The sequence below is a fragment of the Antennarius striatus genome, chromosome 14, assembly GCF_040054535.1.
Source record: "Antennarius striatus isolate MH-2024 chromosome 14, ASM4005453v1, whole genome shotgun sequence".
NCBI lineage: Eukaryota > Metazoa > Chordata > Actinopteri > Lophiiformes > Antennariidae > Antennarius > Antennarius striatus.
The window spans coordinates 5,449,521-5,467,203 of record NC_090789.1 but is presented as its reverse complement, the minus strand read 5'-3'; the positions used below and the strand labels follow the sequence as shown (position 1 = coordinate 5,467,203).

The window sequence follows — 17,683 nt, the reverse complement described above, 5'->3', positions numbered from 1 at the left end:
AAATGTGATCAGGGACAATGGGTCCAGTGTATTCCCTTCCCTTGTGTACTATAATGATTGCTTTTGTCTGTATGTGGTTTAAAAATTGCTTCAGTCGTTCAGCTCTATTTACTCTCATTCGCCATGCGAGTTCATTTCGACCAAACGCTATTAACAGGGAGTCTGTAAGCCTACTATGATGACATTCTATTACGGTGAGATTCTACTATGGTGAGATTTTCCTGGCTCCTGGTAAATTTGTCGGAGCCACACTTGTAGTTTCAGCACATGTCCTGCAGGTGGCGGTGGACTTTAACAAATCAGCCACACAGGAAGTGTAGCACCATTAGAGGAACGCTAGCTTGTTAGCAGCTAGATGCATCGCTACCGCTACGTCGAATTGGAATACAGAACACTTTCTGTCTGTAATTTAACATTTTCTTATTAGTTAATGTTTTTATTTTGGAGAGGCCGTGTGTCACTATCAGAGAAATGTCGGACAGAAAGCGAGCAAGAGAGACGGAAGACAGACGAGACCACAAGAAGCACAAGTCGTCCAAACAGGATTTAGATAAACTCAAAACACAAACGAAAAAGCTCAACCTAGAGGTCCAGAAATTGAAACACGTTGAGACTTTGTGAGTAAAATTAACCTTGAGTCTTTCTGTCAAACTGAGAAAACTTGTGCATGAATTATAGATATTAGTTTACCAGTGTTCCGCTGTTACAGCAATCTGCTCTATTAGCAGTTAGCATTAGTTTTACATTATGCAGGCTAAGTAATGGATACGCAACTACATTTAAATTTTTCGACTGTGCGTTTATGAATGAATTGACGTCATTATCTATCTTTCATGCAGCTATGAGAAACCTCCACCGGGATACATAAAGGTATTGTTTTCATACATCAGTGAGTGTGGAGAAAAGACAGTTTCAAAAGATGCTTTTTAAAACCTGGATATTATATTAGGTTGTTCTGAAATGGAAGATTTACTCAGTATTGACGGTGGTTGTTGCAGGAACATGAGGACAAACCAGAGGACTGTATTCCTGCAGAACCTGGAAATGAGGAGGCCAGGAACTTCCTGGCACACGCCCCCACCCGGGGGCTATGGATGCCTCTGGGAAAGGAGGTGAAGGTGATGCAGTGTGAGTATTGTTGCACCAATTCAGCATTTCTAGCAAGGGGTTTCAGTAAAGGAAACATATGTGCGGTTTGCACATATTTAATCTGTAACTGGATATTCCCCAACAGCAATCTAAGGCACATCACATTGCTCCATATGTAAGGGGTGGATCCACATCCTTAATATTATTCAATGTTGTTGTAGGAAAAGAAGTCTGTTTAACTAAACATCACTCCTAACTATAATCATCTCAGTCCTGATCGCGTTACAGTGAAGGACTGCTGGAGTCAGGGCATGCACACATACACATGGATGCTTTCCACAAAATGTCATTTATTTTATACTCTCCTTAATTCTTTGAGTAAATGTTTGCGTATGTCACACTGTAAAAGGGACAGAAACATCACAGTATGAGAGGAATATGGACATGAAAAACCGCCGTACCGACAACTGCTTTTGGAAAATAGTACAGGACTCATGTGGTCCTACTTTTCCTGGAGTCAAGCTGTTCATGGTAACAGCTGTCAGTGCCACTTTAATGCACAGTATGTAATTTCTGGCATAGTGGAGCTATGTTTTGGCAAGAATATGTCAGTATGATATGTATAATGATAGAGGTTATATTCAAATATATTGTGAAGCACAGTGATTTTTTTTTCATCAAATTTTTGGAAGCTGCTGTTGAATAGATCGCAAGTTCACAAGCATACAGTCTTCTTTTTTATCCATTCAGAGCAGGAGGATTTGCAGATGTATTTTACATGATCCCTGTCACAATCCTAGTCTGACTAAATAAATTAACATTTCTCCATATCAAGCAAATATAGACATAAGAAAGTAGATATTAATCCTGTTTAAAATCCATTGTATGTTTTTGAGAATCAAAATCATTTTATCGCCATACTCAAAATATGAAAACATCTGGAACAATATGAACCAAAATCAACAATATTTAAATATAAGTGAAGTCTTTTTCTAGACCATTAAATGCAGGCAGTATTACATTGTAACTTTAGAAGTAAAACTCGTTTAAGTTTTCAGTGAAGCATTAGCAGTGGTTTCCGGTTTATTTGAGGAGAATTTTTATTAGGAGGCACATATTTTATAGCTAATCACTGCATGCATTGGCCTGATTGAATGTGTGGTTACAAGTATGCAAAAATAGTCTCTTTCCAAAAAATGAATGGATTTATTTTTGCCTGTTAGGTTTAAGGATGAAGCTGGGCGGAAGTAGTTTGCACAAGCTTCTCTTCATAACTGCAGATCAGTTCATCAGCAGAGTCTCCCCAATTAATTTAGCTCAGTTGTCATCCAGTACTTTGATGGCAACTGGGACTTTGATTTCTATTCAGTGTGTGTTTAGTTGTTAATGATGGCTGAAAATACTCTGATTGCTGGATAAATGTTATGACATGTAGTTGAAAGCTCAAGAGAGAGACAGAAATATTTTAACCTGTTCTCAAGGTCAAAACTGCAGCATGAACGTCTGTATTATAAACTGTGCTTCTAATGGCAGCTCTGGGATCGTGCTTATGTGACATCACTTAATTTCTCCCTAGTAAACAGATTGGTAATTGTTTCTTGTTTTTCTTTTTTGCTGCAGGTTGGAGATGCAAGCGATACGGCCACAGGACAGGAGACAGGGAGTGTCCTTTTTTTGTCAAAGGCAACCAGAAACTGGAGCAGTTCAGGGTGGTGAGCGTGTTCACTAGTCTGAAAACAGATGAACCCTCCCGTTTTTATTTTGAGTAAAAGTCTAGGAATGGTTATATTTAGAGAATGTAGGTCAGCTTGTGGTAAGGTCAAGGGTCGGAAACATACAAGTTTGTAGTTAAGCTCTGCAGATTTCAGACACAATGGGAAACATTTAGTTTACACTGGGGAACATGTGGACAGCAGACTTCAAGCATTCTGTTCCACCGTGCTGTAAAGGAACAATACTTACTGCAGGGAAACAGTCTCTGCAAAAATTACCATAAATCATATTTTCTTCCTTGTGTTGTCACAGGAAGGTTTTTGCTGACAGAACATTGGAATCAATACTAGAGTCCGATTGGGTTTAGTGGGGATATTCCTGCGCCGAATGTATAAACTCTTTATGAGTATAAATGATTTATTTTTCCCTTTCCTTCACAAAAGGTAATGCAAATTACGCTGTCTTCTTTCAGGCTCACGAAGATCCGATGTATGACATAATTCGGGAAAACAAAAGAAATGAAAAGGAAACCAGGTACAGACCCATGTTGTTCATATTTTTGGCTGTAATTTCCCAGAAGAAGATTGCGAACTCCTTCTCTCTGGAATGTCAGACAAAAGGCAGTATTGAGAATTCTCCCATGTCAGACACCCCCCACCCCCCTCTCTCATCTGCCAAGTTGGACACGCTGACATGACCTGGAAAGTCTTTAATGGTGGCTGGTTCTCTGTGTTGGTTTCTAGCAAATATTATTTGACATGAGGATGTTTGAATTTGAGGTTTGCCTGGGATGAAGGCTCACTGTGCATGTGTGTATGTGCAGATGCGTGTGTGCGTTTGTGTGTGCATGCAGAGCAGCCACACACGTATGCTTGTGTGTATGTTGTGTTAGCATGCATTATAAAAAGGTTATTCAAAGGCCAGAAGCTCTTTGAAAGCTCTGTCTGAATGTGCCATCTTATAAAAGGGAAATAGAACAGCCCAGCTTTTCCCCGTCAGCTGGTGACCCAGTTGCGTTTTGTTCCCCAAGTTCAGGTTCTTTGTACATTGTTTCAAGGTTATGGAAAATTGAAAATATTTCCGTTTCGCTTTGGAATTTATTTTTTAATCTACTTTGTTGAAAAAAAAACACTGCTCAAAACTCATTTAGTATTTCCTTCTATTTTTGTAGACTTTGTGTGTGCGTGTGTTCATATATATATAATATATACAGTGTGTATATATATACTTTATATATGTGTGTGTGTGTGTGTGTGTAAAATTTCTCAAAATATTGGTGATGGATTTTAATGATCAAATCAGGGTGGGTCAAAGACAAGGTGAATTTGCTGTGGATCTTTTTTTTTTCCTTTTAAACATTGTGGGATTAGTCTGAGTTTCCCAAGGTCCCCTGCTGTTTCCCCACTGAACACGTTACTGGGGGCTATCTCTTGCCTGTGTGATAACATTATCACACCAGATGCAGCTTTTGCATTTTTTTCCTTCTCTGACAGATATTTCACATTTAGCAGTATAGTGCTTCCCTCATTTTTTTTCATGTGGATTTTTTTCTTGTTTTTTTGCTGTGGAAAAGAGAACATTTTCTCATCTAGTCTTTGTTATTGTGCCTCAAAGCAGATGTTAAAAGCAACTACTTTACCATTTTATCTCCACCTCAGTGTCCAGGGTGTCCTGGTTCAATTACTCAAGTGTATATAATATATAACAAGTGTGCACTGATGATCAAATTGTGGTGTTAGTCTGATTTAGTGACTGAAATTGCCTTCCCTGATCAGGTTGAGATGAAAGTGAAGCAGAAATGCTTGAGCCTCATGTTGAAGCATCAGAATGACCTCATTATCCAGGTGCATCTAAAAATCCTCTATGCACCTGCAGCTATAACTGCTACTTAAGCCTCTGTTGGCAATTACTGGAAATATGAAACACAAGCAGGCACTCAGGCAGCTAACTCCACAGTTCAGAAATGGCAGCACTAGCTCAAAGATCTCCGGTTCAAGGACACTTCAGACTCTTGCCAACCCAGGACGTCTCAGGATGCAGCAGTTTTGTTTTCCTCATAATAATCACAACCTCCATTTCCCCTCTCCTCTTCACTTCTCTTCTTGTTTCTAGGATCCAGCAGCTGCAGCAGCTGCTTCAGGACTCCACCTCCTCCAATGCAGACAGCTCATCCTCATCCTCCTCTTCCTCCGACCACCATCGTAGCAAGAAAAGGAAAAAGAGGAAGGAAAAGAAGAAGAAAGACAAGAAGAAGAAGAAAAAGAAACAAAAGCACAAGTCCTCCAAAGCCAGCGACTCCTCAGATTCAGACTGAGTGTTTGGAACGTGCTGATATCTTCCTTTTTGCAAGGTGTCCTAAACATAGGAGGAGAATGTGAATGAAGTAGGAGCAATTGTAGGAACTGAACTCTGAAGTCCTCTGATCTTTTTTTTTTCTCTGCCAGATAAAATTTTAAATCCAGAATGCATGACTCCTCCCAGCCAATTCATTCACTCTGAGGTGACTGCTTTCATTTGCATCCTCTGCTAGATGACACGGTTCAGGGTCTCGTGGATCCGCTGCCTCAGTTAGTGTTTGTGTGTGTGCGTGTGTGTGCGCCGGTGCCTTAGTGCAAACGCATGTTGAAAAACACCAGCATGCATAATGAATCTGAACTCCTATATATTAACCTTGCAGATGAAAGGTCGTCTTCTGTGTTAGTTTATCACGTCAGCAAATACAGTGTGTTATTAAGAGATTGTATTTTCCATCACGATTTTTTTTTATCCCCGTCATCACACTGCTTTTAAATAAGATGATTATAGTGCATCTTAAATGCAGACAGAAAAAAAAAGGTACGTTATAATATATCTTCGACGCAAGCCTGAATGTATGAATGCTTGTGACTGTACATAAATATTTGGAATTATTTGAGGTTAGAATATGCTTATTTACTGTTTAAATCTACAGCGACAGGAGATAATGAATGTGACTCTGTTACCTTATACTGAAAATAAATATGGCTGTTTTTCCTCCGATGTTTGCCCAGCTCTAGGCTCCAAAATTCCGCAAATGTGATCATTAAGACTCTCAATGTGGGACAGCGTCGACCGTCCTGGGAAATGAAAGAAATTTTCTGTTTCATCTTATCCTAGCAGCAGTCTAAAGATACTTAAGAGTGTTTCTCAGAAATAATTTTACAGTCTGTACCCGAAGCAACACAGAAATCCAAAATCTCCCAGCTGAGCTACCTTGAACCAGTAATCGAATCTGGTTTTCAACCAGCAGCTTGCAGGAGATAGCTCTCATAAGAAATGGTGTTTTGTCCGGTGTTTCTCTCCTTCATTAGCAGCATGTTTTGAATCCCTGAGGAAATGAGCGTGGAACATTCCCGCTTCCTAATGACCTTGATACAGAGACAATTACAGAGCATCTATAGGGAACAAACAAACTAGATTTCCATTTAGATTTATGTCATAAGCTCAAATGCTTTAGGGATTGTGTGTCCATGAAGCAGTTCAATCAAAAGGCTTGGATTATACTGTCATGAGAGCGTTTAAGTTGCTGATTGAGCACTTATTCATTTGCTGGTTTTTTGTGTGACAGGTCCGTCCATCTCATTCCAAATGGCTTCAGCAAAACGATCTGTTCCACGTTGACTTTTCTTTTTTCGGTCCATCTTGAGCACAGCCATGAATCTCCCAGATGAGACTCCGTCAGAAGCTGCTCAGAGGGAGGTTGTGCCACGTACAGAGAATTTGCTCAGCGGAGAGACTTTATTGAAGCGTTCTGTCTTCTTGGACAAGGGACAGGTCAGATCGAGTGCCAAGCCTGACTCACAGTGCAGATTGTGTTAGAGACGCAATATATTTGCAGAAAACTAGACAAAGCCTAATCCTTAACAGCACTGCACTTAACTCATGAATAATATTTATGTGTTGCCAAAAGGGGGGAAAAAAATGCAAAAACAATTCTTTTATTTTTTTGGTTATGTGTTATCTTCACAGCAGATGTGCAGATGGTTTAGCCTGAGGTTGTGAAACAGTATTGTTCCAAAGTTAAGTGAGTTACACAACTGGGTCCAAGTGACAACTGAATTCCACGCATAATGGAAGGTTTACCACATGAAACACTAAATAAGAGCGACTGCATTTTATTGGTTGTGGAGGTACATAGTGCTGCTTTCACTGAATGCAGCGTGCAGTAATTAAAACAGTTCAGGTCTGGTTTAAATCCACTCCACAGACTTTTTGCTGTCGCAGGGAACAAGACTGAAGGTAAAAACAGATGAAAAAGTCAGCATATTTTAATGATAAGACGTGAATAAAGGAAAACATTTCACTTTTGTTTGTTTGCACATCTGCCTGGTAGAATTAAGTATGGTTTGGACTCATCTGATGCTTTAAAGTTATCCAACATGCATTCATTAAGACATCTAGTATCTGTGCTTTCTGTTATAAGCCATGCACAGCCAGTGTTTATTCAGATTAAAAGTTCACAAATGGGAAACCTCTGGAATCTTGTGTTGTTTACCATTTAAAAAAAACATAAAGACAGAGGGATCAGTCCTGGGTGTGTCACTCCAGATTACAAATCAAGATGAGAGTTTGCAATTATAAGATTAGATGGAAATGGCCTTGATGTCGCTGACCACTGGGACATAGTATAACCTTCTGTGTACATTGATGTCCAGCGAAAATATAGTAGTGCTGAGGCACAATGAAACATTAAAAGGTCATAATCACACCTTCCATCTACTCCTTGCATGGATGGAGTCAGGGTAGCCACCATCCACAGTGAATTATTTAAGTCATTGTTCCTGTTTGCCTTCCTCTCCAAACTGCAAGGTGGGAGGTGGTCACATTGTGTTCCCTTGCACAGATAGAATTTATTATAAATCAACCTAAACCTCTATTTACTTGAGAACATTTGTTAAAATGTTGTAGTTCAAACTAGTGTCCACTAGGGGCGTGCAAGATCAGGGAAGAAATGAAAACGTGCTCTGCGTTCCCTAAATACAAATAGCAGGATTTTATTCCACACATCATAAAACTATTCTAGATCAAAAATAAATTTTGCTATATAACCGATGTGTTAATAAGTTAATAAAAAAAATACTTTCTTGAACCCTTTCTGTAAATCTCAGCTCACCTCGTGGTTAGTTTGAATTTGTTTGATGCGCATAAATTTGAATTAATTAAAAAAAATTTTTTTTATATTTTTTATACATCTATATTTATATGTTCTACACCATTCTTCATTGAATCCAATGGCATGCGTGGCTCTATTTATACCAGCGGGGTGGTTCCGCAAAAATCTTCTCGTCGCCACTCATTAAAGCCGTGAGTCACTGAGTTGCAGCTCTCATGCATCCATGCATCCTCGATCTGGTGTCACCGAGGCAGCCAGCAGACGGCAGAAGAAAGGAGGAAGTGGAAACATCAGCACTACCCACGGCAGAGGAGAGAGAGAGAGAGAGAGGGAAAGCATACATACACACACACACACACACACACACACTCACACACACACACACACATACAACAACACACACCACAACTCCGGACATCTGTAGTTGGAGAAGTGTCCTCGCTCCGTCAGGTTTGTCAATGCTCTCATTTCTTGCACATTTCTGTGTTATTTTATTTCTAGCTTCACTTGTTTTGCGCAAAAAATGTTGCCGATGTTCTCTGCGCCTCTGCGAGCTTTTTCCGTCTCCGTCTCCGTTGTTGTCGCCACATTCAGCTGCGTTTCCTCCTCGCTGCTTCCTCTCCGTGTGCGTCCCTTTACTTTTGTCAAGTAGCGGTTTCGGAACGCTCTTCCTTTTTTTTTTTTTTTTTTAAATAATCATTCGCATTATTTATTGATGAACGTGCGTGTATTATTGTTGAAGCATCGCGGCTCACTCCGCTAACACACACACACACACATACACACACACACACACACACGCACTGCAGTGAACATTAACCTGCTTGTTAAACATCGAGCTGCAAGTTTGCGCGTCGCCAACGCGGCAGCCGCCAATGGAACGGCTGGCTCGGCGCATGTTGTTTGGCTTGATACCCCAAAGTGATGCGTTTTAGAACCACACACACACACACACACACACACACACACACACACACACACACACACACACACACACACTTCCATCCTCCCCCCTCCCTTCTAATTACAGCCGCTTTAATGTGCGCGGCGCGTAAACTTCTGGACTCTCGGTCATTATGGGACACAATCATGACTTGTGATGTTAAAAGTCTCCAGATTCACCGTCAGTGTTCAACAAACTTTGGTGATAAACGACTACCTGTTACTGTATTTGGTGTTTTGTTACTTGAATCAGAATATGCACGTTCCTGCTCCTGATTCTGATGAATGGAATGGTCCCCCCCCTTTTTTTTTATTGCATTCTTCTTAGAGGTTTTTGTGTTTATTTAGCTTTAAAACCCAGAAATATTACCGCTGTAGTTGAGTGAGTCCACAATGAGACTTCTGCTTTTACTACTAATTTAAAAAAGAAATAACACTATAAGATTACACATTAGTGTAATGCTGAATGTTTATGCATTTGTTGCCATAGTGATTCCATCAGGGCTGCAGCTAATTTCATTCTTGATTACTTTACCAATTACGTTCATGATTAATCAATTTCATCCGTCTGTAAGATTCCCAAAATGACTTCTTTACTACAGAATCTAGAGTCTGAGTCTGCCGAGGATGTCCCTGTTGTGATGGAGCCTCACGTCCGTCGCCGTTATCGTGTCCACTCGACAGGAAACCTACAGCCTGGATACAGAAGACGGTTGTGTTTTATAAGCAGACATGTGGTCAGTCATCGAGCTCTGGGTCGCGTTTTGGCATCAGCAGAGCTCAGTCTGAGGTTATTGTCCATCTGCAGTTGTTCCTGCTGTTATTTGAAGTGAAATCTGAGTCTCTGCATACTTCACCGAGAGATTCTGGTGTTGCACAGAGATTTTTGGCCTAAATTTGCAACCCACCCACCCCCCCCACTATGTAAGTGTGGTTGACAGTGGGCTAGAGATTGATGTTTGGTTTCACATTCTCATCTGGCACAACTTTTAGCAGTCATGGAACACAATTTTTGAACAAACCACTAACTCAATCCGGTATGTGAGGCTTGATGTGAGCACAGCTTCAGCCTGGAGTCGTCCAGTTTGGAGCTGAAGCGTGCTTTTGAAGCTCCGTGGAAAGGATTGATATTTCAGATTTACAGCAAACCTGATGGATCTATACGTTAAGGGGAATGTACACACACATTGTACAAACAAGTTTTATTTCGCCGTAGCAAACCCCAGGTTGTGATTGGACGACTGGCTGGAATAAAAACTGCTCTCCACCCACAGGGTCTGGCAAATGATGATGGAGTGCTGCATCAGGGCAGTCAATGAAAAGCGAGAAGATGAAATATAGCTGCCTTCACTTCCACTTGAAGTCATCAGCGATATAAAGCGAGGGAATTAAACTTGAGCGCTTTGGTGTGTTGTTTTTTGTTTTTTTTTGTTTAAATAATGAACCGCAATTAGTTGACAGAGAGGAAAGAGTACCTGCAGCACACACACACACGGGATCACGGTGTGCTCCAATTTGACACTGCCTGCTATTTGGCATCCTCTCACCACCTCCTGAGGTGCAACCTCGCCAGTTCTCGAGCTGCGAGCCCCCCCCTCCCCACCACCACCACCCCCTAAACCCCCCTGTTATCAGCTTGTTATCTTCCTCTCATTAGCTTTCTCACTTTCTCACACACGCCATATCTTTCTGTCTGGCTCGTTTTTAGCTTCTCCCTCTCCTCCATCTCCTTGACTTTGTTCTCATCTGTTTGCTCTCACATGGTAATACAGCCCCCCCCTCCCCACACACACACATTTACGTTTTTGCTCTCTGTTCTTTGCTCCCCGGGGTGGGGTGGAGGTGGAGGTATGTAAATTGTTTTCTCCATGATGGATGCCCAGCCTGCAATCTGTCCATCTTAATGAACTTGTTTGGCCAATTTTTGCCCCCCCCCCCCCTTTAAAGCTCATGATTGTGGCCTTAAAGTAACTTCAGGGTGGGAAGTTTTCCGTCAGCTCTGTCGCTTCATAGATCTTTTGTTTGCTAACAGCCATTATAGAATTGACTAGAGAGAGAAGCAACTTAAACGCACTGGTATCCTTGCATGAATCACACGCTGGTGAGCCTGTCCTTCGGCTGCTTGAGGTTGGATTAATTTGCAGCTCCAAATGAGATGGATGTTGCCTTGCATAATTGCTCCCTGTGGAATGCAGTTAATTAAAACAGCAGGTAGATACTCAAGGTGCGATGAGAAGGTGCCAGACAGCCAGGCAAACATAGGTGGGAGAGGAGAGAGAGAGAGAGAGAGCTCATAGGTACCCCCGCCATGTTCTGCTCTTTCATTTACCGATTGTCGCCTTGAGCTGAATTCAGAGCCGGGACCACTGTTGTGCCCCCCCGTCCCCCCCAAAAATGCAATTAATAAGATTAAAGAAAGCAGTTCTGAAGTTGATTTATTCAGAAATCTGATATTGTAACAGTTTTGATTATTGAACGCTGATTTTTTATTTTTTTATTTTTTTAATCATGATATGCAGTAGTTCAATCAGAGAGCATCCTCAGGCGTGTTTTACAGCCACAGTCTAGACTTTATGTGGAGTGAAGCAGCCCAGGATGACCCAGAAACAGATTTGTGTGCTCTGCCTGCTGCATTGGACTGTGGTGCTGCTGCAGAGCTCCATATACATTAGCTCTCTCGCTGCGTGTGTGTGTGTGTGCGCGTGTGGCATTTAGCATCACTCTGCTAAGAGCCTCTTTAGCCCTTTGAGTCTGGCAGATCGGAAGGATAAATTGGTGAATGGTATCACAGTCTAACCGGTATATCCCAGCTCCAGCTGTTGGATGGCTTTGAGCTGACTTTACATTCTGAATTCGGGTACTTTTATTCGACTTGCCAACATGTGAGCAGGTGCTGCAGTCTGCCAAACCACACACAGCTGCTGTAGTAGGATTGTGCGTGTTTGTCGGTGACTTCAGAATGGTTTGGTGTATGATTTATGGCGTGTCTGCGTGTGTGCGGTGGAAATCTGACAGTTTCACTGCTGTGTGAGCTCTTATTTTTCTACACCGTGTGTTTTTCTCCATACTGTACATGCGCGCTGGTGTTTGAGGATGACCCAGGTGCTAAACACAGGGTAGCTGTGATCTATACAGTAGCACATGCATGTGTTTCAGTCCGTTAGGTGGTATATAATATTATAGGTCATTGTTTGATCTCTGTTTGCTGTTCACACATGGATGGTAGCCGTTCCATCCCTCCATCGATCCATTCACCTTTGGATCTCTTTGTTTTGTTTCCTCTTTCTCCATCTTCATGGAAATATGAGCATTTTCTCTACCAAGGTTTCAAGCACACACATGAGTTATTGCAGTATGATTCCCCTGACATTGTTAACCATTGCTGTCTTCAGTGAGTGGGGGGGTCAATAGAGGGAGACTGTTTGTCTACAATACTCCTAGAAATAAAGGTACATACGAAACAGCAGAGATTTATTGAGCGTAATCAATGAGCTGAGAGATCTCTACAAGAAGAACTGATTCCTAAAAAAGAGTGTTCATCAGGTGTGTTAGGTTTTATTAAAGATGACCCCAGACTAAAAAAAATAGTCTGGAATGCTTAATCACATTTACGATGCAGGAGGTTATTCTGGTACCCTCCTGTTGCATTTATAGTGATGCTTTCGTTAGAAAATCATTTGAATTATCGCTTTTTTTATACCAAAAAATACCCATTTGTATTAGATGGAAGAACAAAATTATATTTTTGACTCTTTGCACTGCTTTCCATTTATTAAAACGACCACATTGGAGTTTGTGTGAAGGGGAATGGTATCCGGGTGGAGGTGCATTGTGGGGAGTTTAGACTCTGAGTTTTAACGAGGAATAATAAAGGCTCTGCTGGATCTTGTGTGTTTTGTGTGAACTTAGATGTGCTGGTGTGGGTTGTATATTGTGAATGCAGGATCCAGTGGGATGTTGGCCCCACGCCGTCTCTTTGTGTCACGGGTGTACAGGCAATGATGATCTCGTCGGGTGCTGCTCCGCGATCACAGCCGACAGGATGTGTGGATGACCGGAGCGTCAGTGAAGTGGAGCAGCAGTAAAAGTAACCTGTTGTTTCGCTGGATATGGTTCAGTAGAAAAGATAAAAAGTTAAAAGTGTGCAATAATATTGTGCTCCTTCAGTCTTGTTTTCTTGTTCTCTGCTCCTACTAGATGAGTATGGACTCATGGATGTCTTGTGAGCTTTGTCTTGATTGTAATTAATGAACACTTATTTATTTTATCTCCTTTTGTCTTCCACTGGCTACAGAGATTTCTGAAAAGGTGTGGACTTTAAAAACTGAACTGTGTGAGATGTTTTTTTCCATTTTATGTGGCGTCATCTTCACTAAAACCAAAATGATGCATCATTCTTTTTTTTTTAGGTTCAAGTCCTCCAGTTCGAGACCTATGAGTCTTGCGTTTGTGTCACCCCGGTCTGCTTTGTGTGGAGATGTTGTTCTGAATGAACATCACGGAAATTGGATGGGGCATAGAGAGCGTGGGGCGGTATTTTCACAAGGAAAAGTATTAATCATAGCAAACGATGTGAGAAAAACTGGCGAGAGGTAGAGAAAGTTGGTTCAAGTCCATTTTCAGGTTATTGCTCAGACGTGTTGGTTAGTATAATATATAATATTCCGTGAAGGTCATCCAAGTAAAGCCTCATCATCACCATCATAGTGTGCTATGCTCTGGTTCCAGTGGTGTATTTTTTAAACTTACCTCTTTGCACACAATCTGTTTCTTCTTTACCTTTTAATTAACAACTTGCACAAGGGAAAAAGAGACTCCCTGAATAGATTAAAACATATACAACACCAATATTAATGCAGGTGTTGATTGAGAGTGTGTTCATCCTCTTTTTACTGTTTTGATACTTCGGAGACTGTCAGATATTGTATCGACAACCTTAGGCAGCGTAGCTGTGCTGTTAAACCCGGAATCCTCAGAGATGTAAAGCCAAAACAACCATTCTATTTCATTTATTTATTTTCTTCTTGGCAAAACCTGACAATAACTGCAGGAAATGGGGAGCGTGGTGCAGTGAAGGAGTGAGGGATGGGGGAGTATCATTCCCACTGTGCAACTCACAACGCATTAGCGCATAGCTAAACATACTGCATATTTAATGCATTTGAACCCGTTCTATCATGGCAGGAGGCTCAGTGCCTTCCTTTGGAATCGACGAGCTCCTTCCAGAATAAGGGAGACTGAGGAGGAGAGGAGGATCTCTCATAGTTTACCAAGGTCACCAACTCCCCCATTCTCTCTGGCTGGGAAGCTGCGATCTGTGGATTGAAGGTGTGCGTCTTTACGTTGGTGTTGCTTCTGAAGTCTCTGAATTAAGCAGGAAACGGGAGAAACTTCAGGGAACAAGTCATTTTGATTTCAGACTCTTTCCTTTATTCAATATCCTAACCGTCTATTCCAGTGTCTTACTCCTCTCCTGCCTTCCCTCCTAGATAACCGTATATTAATACCCTCCATCACCTGACCGGTGGTGTTCTGAAGGGCATCTGGAACAGATCAATCTGCACCCGGCTCCAGTAGTCGTTCCTCCTGCTGTTACTTTGGAGCTCGCTAACCGCCTGTAGCGAGTTTGTTGGCTCCAGCCAGCCTGTAGAAACAAACCGTTAGCGCCCTCACACCCCGACTTTGCCTTTCATCACCTGTTCATGATGGCTGAATGTGCTGTCTGACAGGATAATACATCTGGACTACCTTTGGGGTTGCAACCAAGGTTTTGCATGGGGGATTTGTAAGAACAGGTGAAGCTCAAGGCCTAATGGACAGGTCCTATTTACTGTATGAATCCACAGTGTTTGAAAATGAGCTTTAAATTTGTATCTGTTACTTCCTCAGGCTGTTTGACTTGTGCTCCACAAACATTTAAAAACACCAAACTCTTTTTTTCCCCCCTCTTGCCTGACGACACATTTTTTTTATTGTGAAAGACACCCATAGCAAAACAGATATTTTATCTTCCCATTGGGTGTTTATCAGTATTTCTGCTTCTTATCATTCCTGCTGGTGATGCTGTTGTGTCTATAGACCCAGGGCTTCCCTGCCATCAAAGAACAACCATTAAAGAATGTTTTGTTGTCTCTCAGACTCGATCCATTGTGTTGAGCTCTAGGATTCTTACTAGTTTGTAGCTAGAGAAGATTCCCCTTCAGTAAAACCACCTGCCTTACTCTGTCACCATTTTCTGTGGATGTTTCATGTCAGTGGGCTAAATCTTATTTATTTCCAGCTATGTTTTGAAAGCTGATGGATCACATGGTGTGGCTCAGCTCAGTTGGGCTACATGTGGCTCCCTGTTGATAAAAGAGGGGGATTGTAATTGCAGTCTAGTCTGGTTTAATGTTGCCTTGGGGGCTTGTTGCTGTGCCTCTTCCTTCATTGTCTGGGGGTGAAGCTTAACTCTTTTTATTTGTAGTTTTATGTGCGTTCATCTTCCTTTGCCCATACAGTGTTGTGGGGGAAAAAGCACAGTAAATACTAAAGACTTTTTTTTTAATGATGGTTGGAGAACTACAGGATTGACTTATCGTCCTCTGATTTGTTGGTGAAAGTTTTCTGCAAATGCAGCAGTGATGAAAACGCCTGAACCACATCACGCCATCACCGGCGCATCAATCCATCGTTTCCTGACAGAATGTGAAGAAAAATATCGAGATGGGAAGAAATTACCCCTCAACCTGATGCAATGAGGTTAACCGTCAGTGCTTTTCAGGATTAATTACAGTACAGGCTGACGAGTGTCTGTTTCCATGCTCTCAGTGAATGAATGTGTCGGTGGGTGGGGGGGTGTGGGGGTGTAGTGAATGGTCCAGTGACGACATACCCGCAGCAATGAAGGGAATGACCTCTTCCTGTGTTTTTTTTCTATTTCTTCCACCCGTTTTCTCTTTGTTTCATTTAAATATGGGGTACATGCAACTTAATCCATAAAAGGCAAAGAAGTTCTTAGAATCTTGCGTCCCAGTCCATAAATAGTCCAACTTGTGAAGCCCCACCCGCTGCTTTATTATAACTTGACAATAATAAGGCAGCCGGTAGCGTAGCCTCAATGAATGGCTTCGTAGGGCTCTGGTTACGAAGGCAGGTGGGATGAAAGGGGCGTCGGCGGCCGCCGGTCGCCACAATGCAAGGGTGGAGGCTAAGTTGGCTGGGACACTGGGTCATGACTGACCAGCCACACAGCTCTAAATGGAGTGGGGGTGGGGGGGTTCAGGGGTGTATATGGTTAAAAAAAAAAGGCATTGAGATAAATAAATAATGGGGAAGCTGAGTGTGTGTGTGAGAGAGAGAGGGGGGTGGAGGGAAGAAATTAGAGGTTAGCAAATTGATGGGTGAACCATGAGTTGGGCATGGGGACATCTGTCAGTGGGGGAGGGTGGGGGGATAGAGGAGTGGAACATAGTGGTGAAAGGGTGTGGCATGTGTGAAGTGGAGGTTAAGCAAAGAGTTGGAAAACAACAATAGCAGATAGAAGAAGAAAGAAGAAGAAATATCTGTGAGGTGAACATCAGACTGGTTCTGGTGCACCAATCCAGCCCCGTTGCATCATTTGAAGCGTGCACGAGCTGGTGTGTTGTGACCGTGTGCAGTGGTGTGATGCCGCTGAGCCGTATGTGGTGCTGGTGATGAATGACACGGTGCAGTCGGTCTGTTAGTGAGGCGGAGACGCGAGGAACGCTCCACAGGGAGGAAGAGGGTGTTTTTTTGGTAAAGGCATGTCTGCCGGTTGGGTGTGTGTGTGTGTGTGTGTGTGCGTGTGCATGAAGTTCGAGTTAGCTTGATGTATAGCCACAGCTGTGGGTGGGGACAGAGAGAGAGACAGCTGGCAGAGCGAAGAGGTGGTCGGGTGTGGTGTGTGTGTGTGTGTGTGTGTGTGTGTGTGTGATGGCCACAGTGAGTCTTTTGTTCCCACTCACTTGTGCCAGTCACGGCGAGTTGATGGGTGATCTGTGAAGTGACTGAGTCCTTTCATGGCACCTAGACCAGAAACACAGTTGAGCTTTACACTAGCACTCCTCTTGTGTGTGTGTGTGTGTGTGTGTGTGTGTGTGTGTCTGTGTGTCTGTGTGTATTTATGTGGTGTGTGTGTGTGTGTGTGTGTGTGTGTGTGGCAAAAGTAGGAGATTTCCACAGGAGTGCCCATAATGTCAGTGCTCTTGTTGTGCTCTTATTACACTGGTGATGATAGTCATCATCTGCTGACATAATTGTAGCAGCAGAGATGCTGGACAGTAGCCTGTTCACTATAAGCTCAGGTAATGAGTGTTGTTGAGGCGCTCTGTTCTCTCCTGAGTTATGGCCTAATAAGAGGGGTAATTTCTGCTCTGCTGGAAGGGGGGTGCAGCAGGAGTACCGTGTTCCTCTGTGGCTCCTGGACGAAACACCGTTGGTTTGACTTTAACCTTTCGTCTCCGGAGACAGTTAATGTCACCTGTCTTTTATTAAATCTGTCCCGATGGGTGTCGGATGTGGTCATTAACGTGCTCTCGGCGTGTTAATTTTCATGCCTTTAGAACGCCAGGCTGGAATGAGAGAAATAAAGATGGGTTTCTCTCTGTCTTTAATCGGTGCTGAAAGCTCCACGCCAAAGCATCCTCTCTTTTAGCGACGTTTAGTTTCTTCGGAGAACTTTCTTTTTAGGGTTTCAATAAGCCTTTTCAGCACCCGACTTCTTCCTCTGCGTGTCTGAACCATTTAGTTCAAGTAGGACATGTAAAAATAGCCAGAAATCAATCCCAAATATTCCCGGGGTTCTTT

At 42.4% G+C, this 17,683-nt stretch overlaps 2 protein-coding genes across 2 annotated transcripts in view; both read left to right on the top strand.

Moving 5' to 3' along the window:
- Positions 1-214: 214 nt before the first annotated feature.
- Positions 215-7,284, top strand: rp9 (RP9 pre-mRNA splicing factor). Its single transcript, XM_068332703.1, has 6 exons — positions 215-617; positions 840-870; positions 999-1,128; positions 2,710-2,801; positions 3,275-3,336; positions 4,915-7,284. Exons 1-6 carry the CDS (start codon positions 472-474, stop codon positions 5,114-5,116), a joined length of 663 nt encoding a protein of 220 aa, XP_068188804.1. The 5' UTR covers positions 215-471; the 3' UTR covers positions 5,117-7,284.
- Positions 7,285-8,245: 961 nt separating this feature from the next.
- Positions 8,246-17,683, top strand: part of elmo1 (engulfment and cell motility 1 (ced-12 homolog, C. elegans)) — a 73,116-nt gene continuing 63,678 nt past the window's right edge. The window contains exon 1 of the mRNA XM_068333068.1: positions 8,246-8,383. The gene's annotated coding sequence lies outside the window, so the exon portion shown is untranslated. The remainder of the gene's footprint in view (positions 8,384-17,683) is intronic.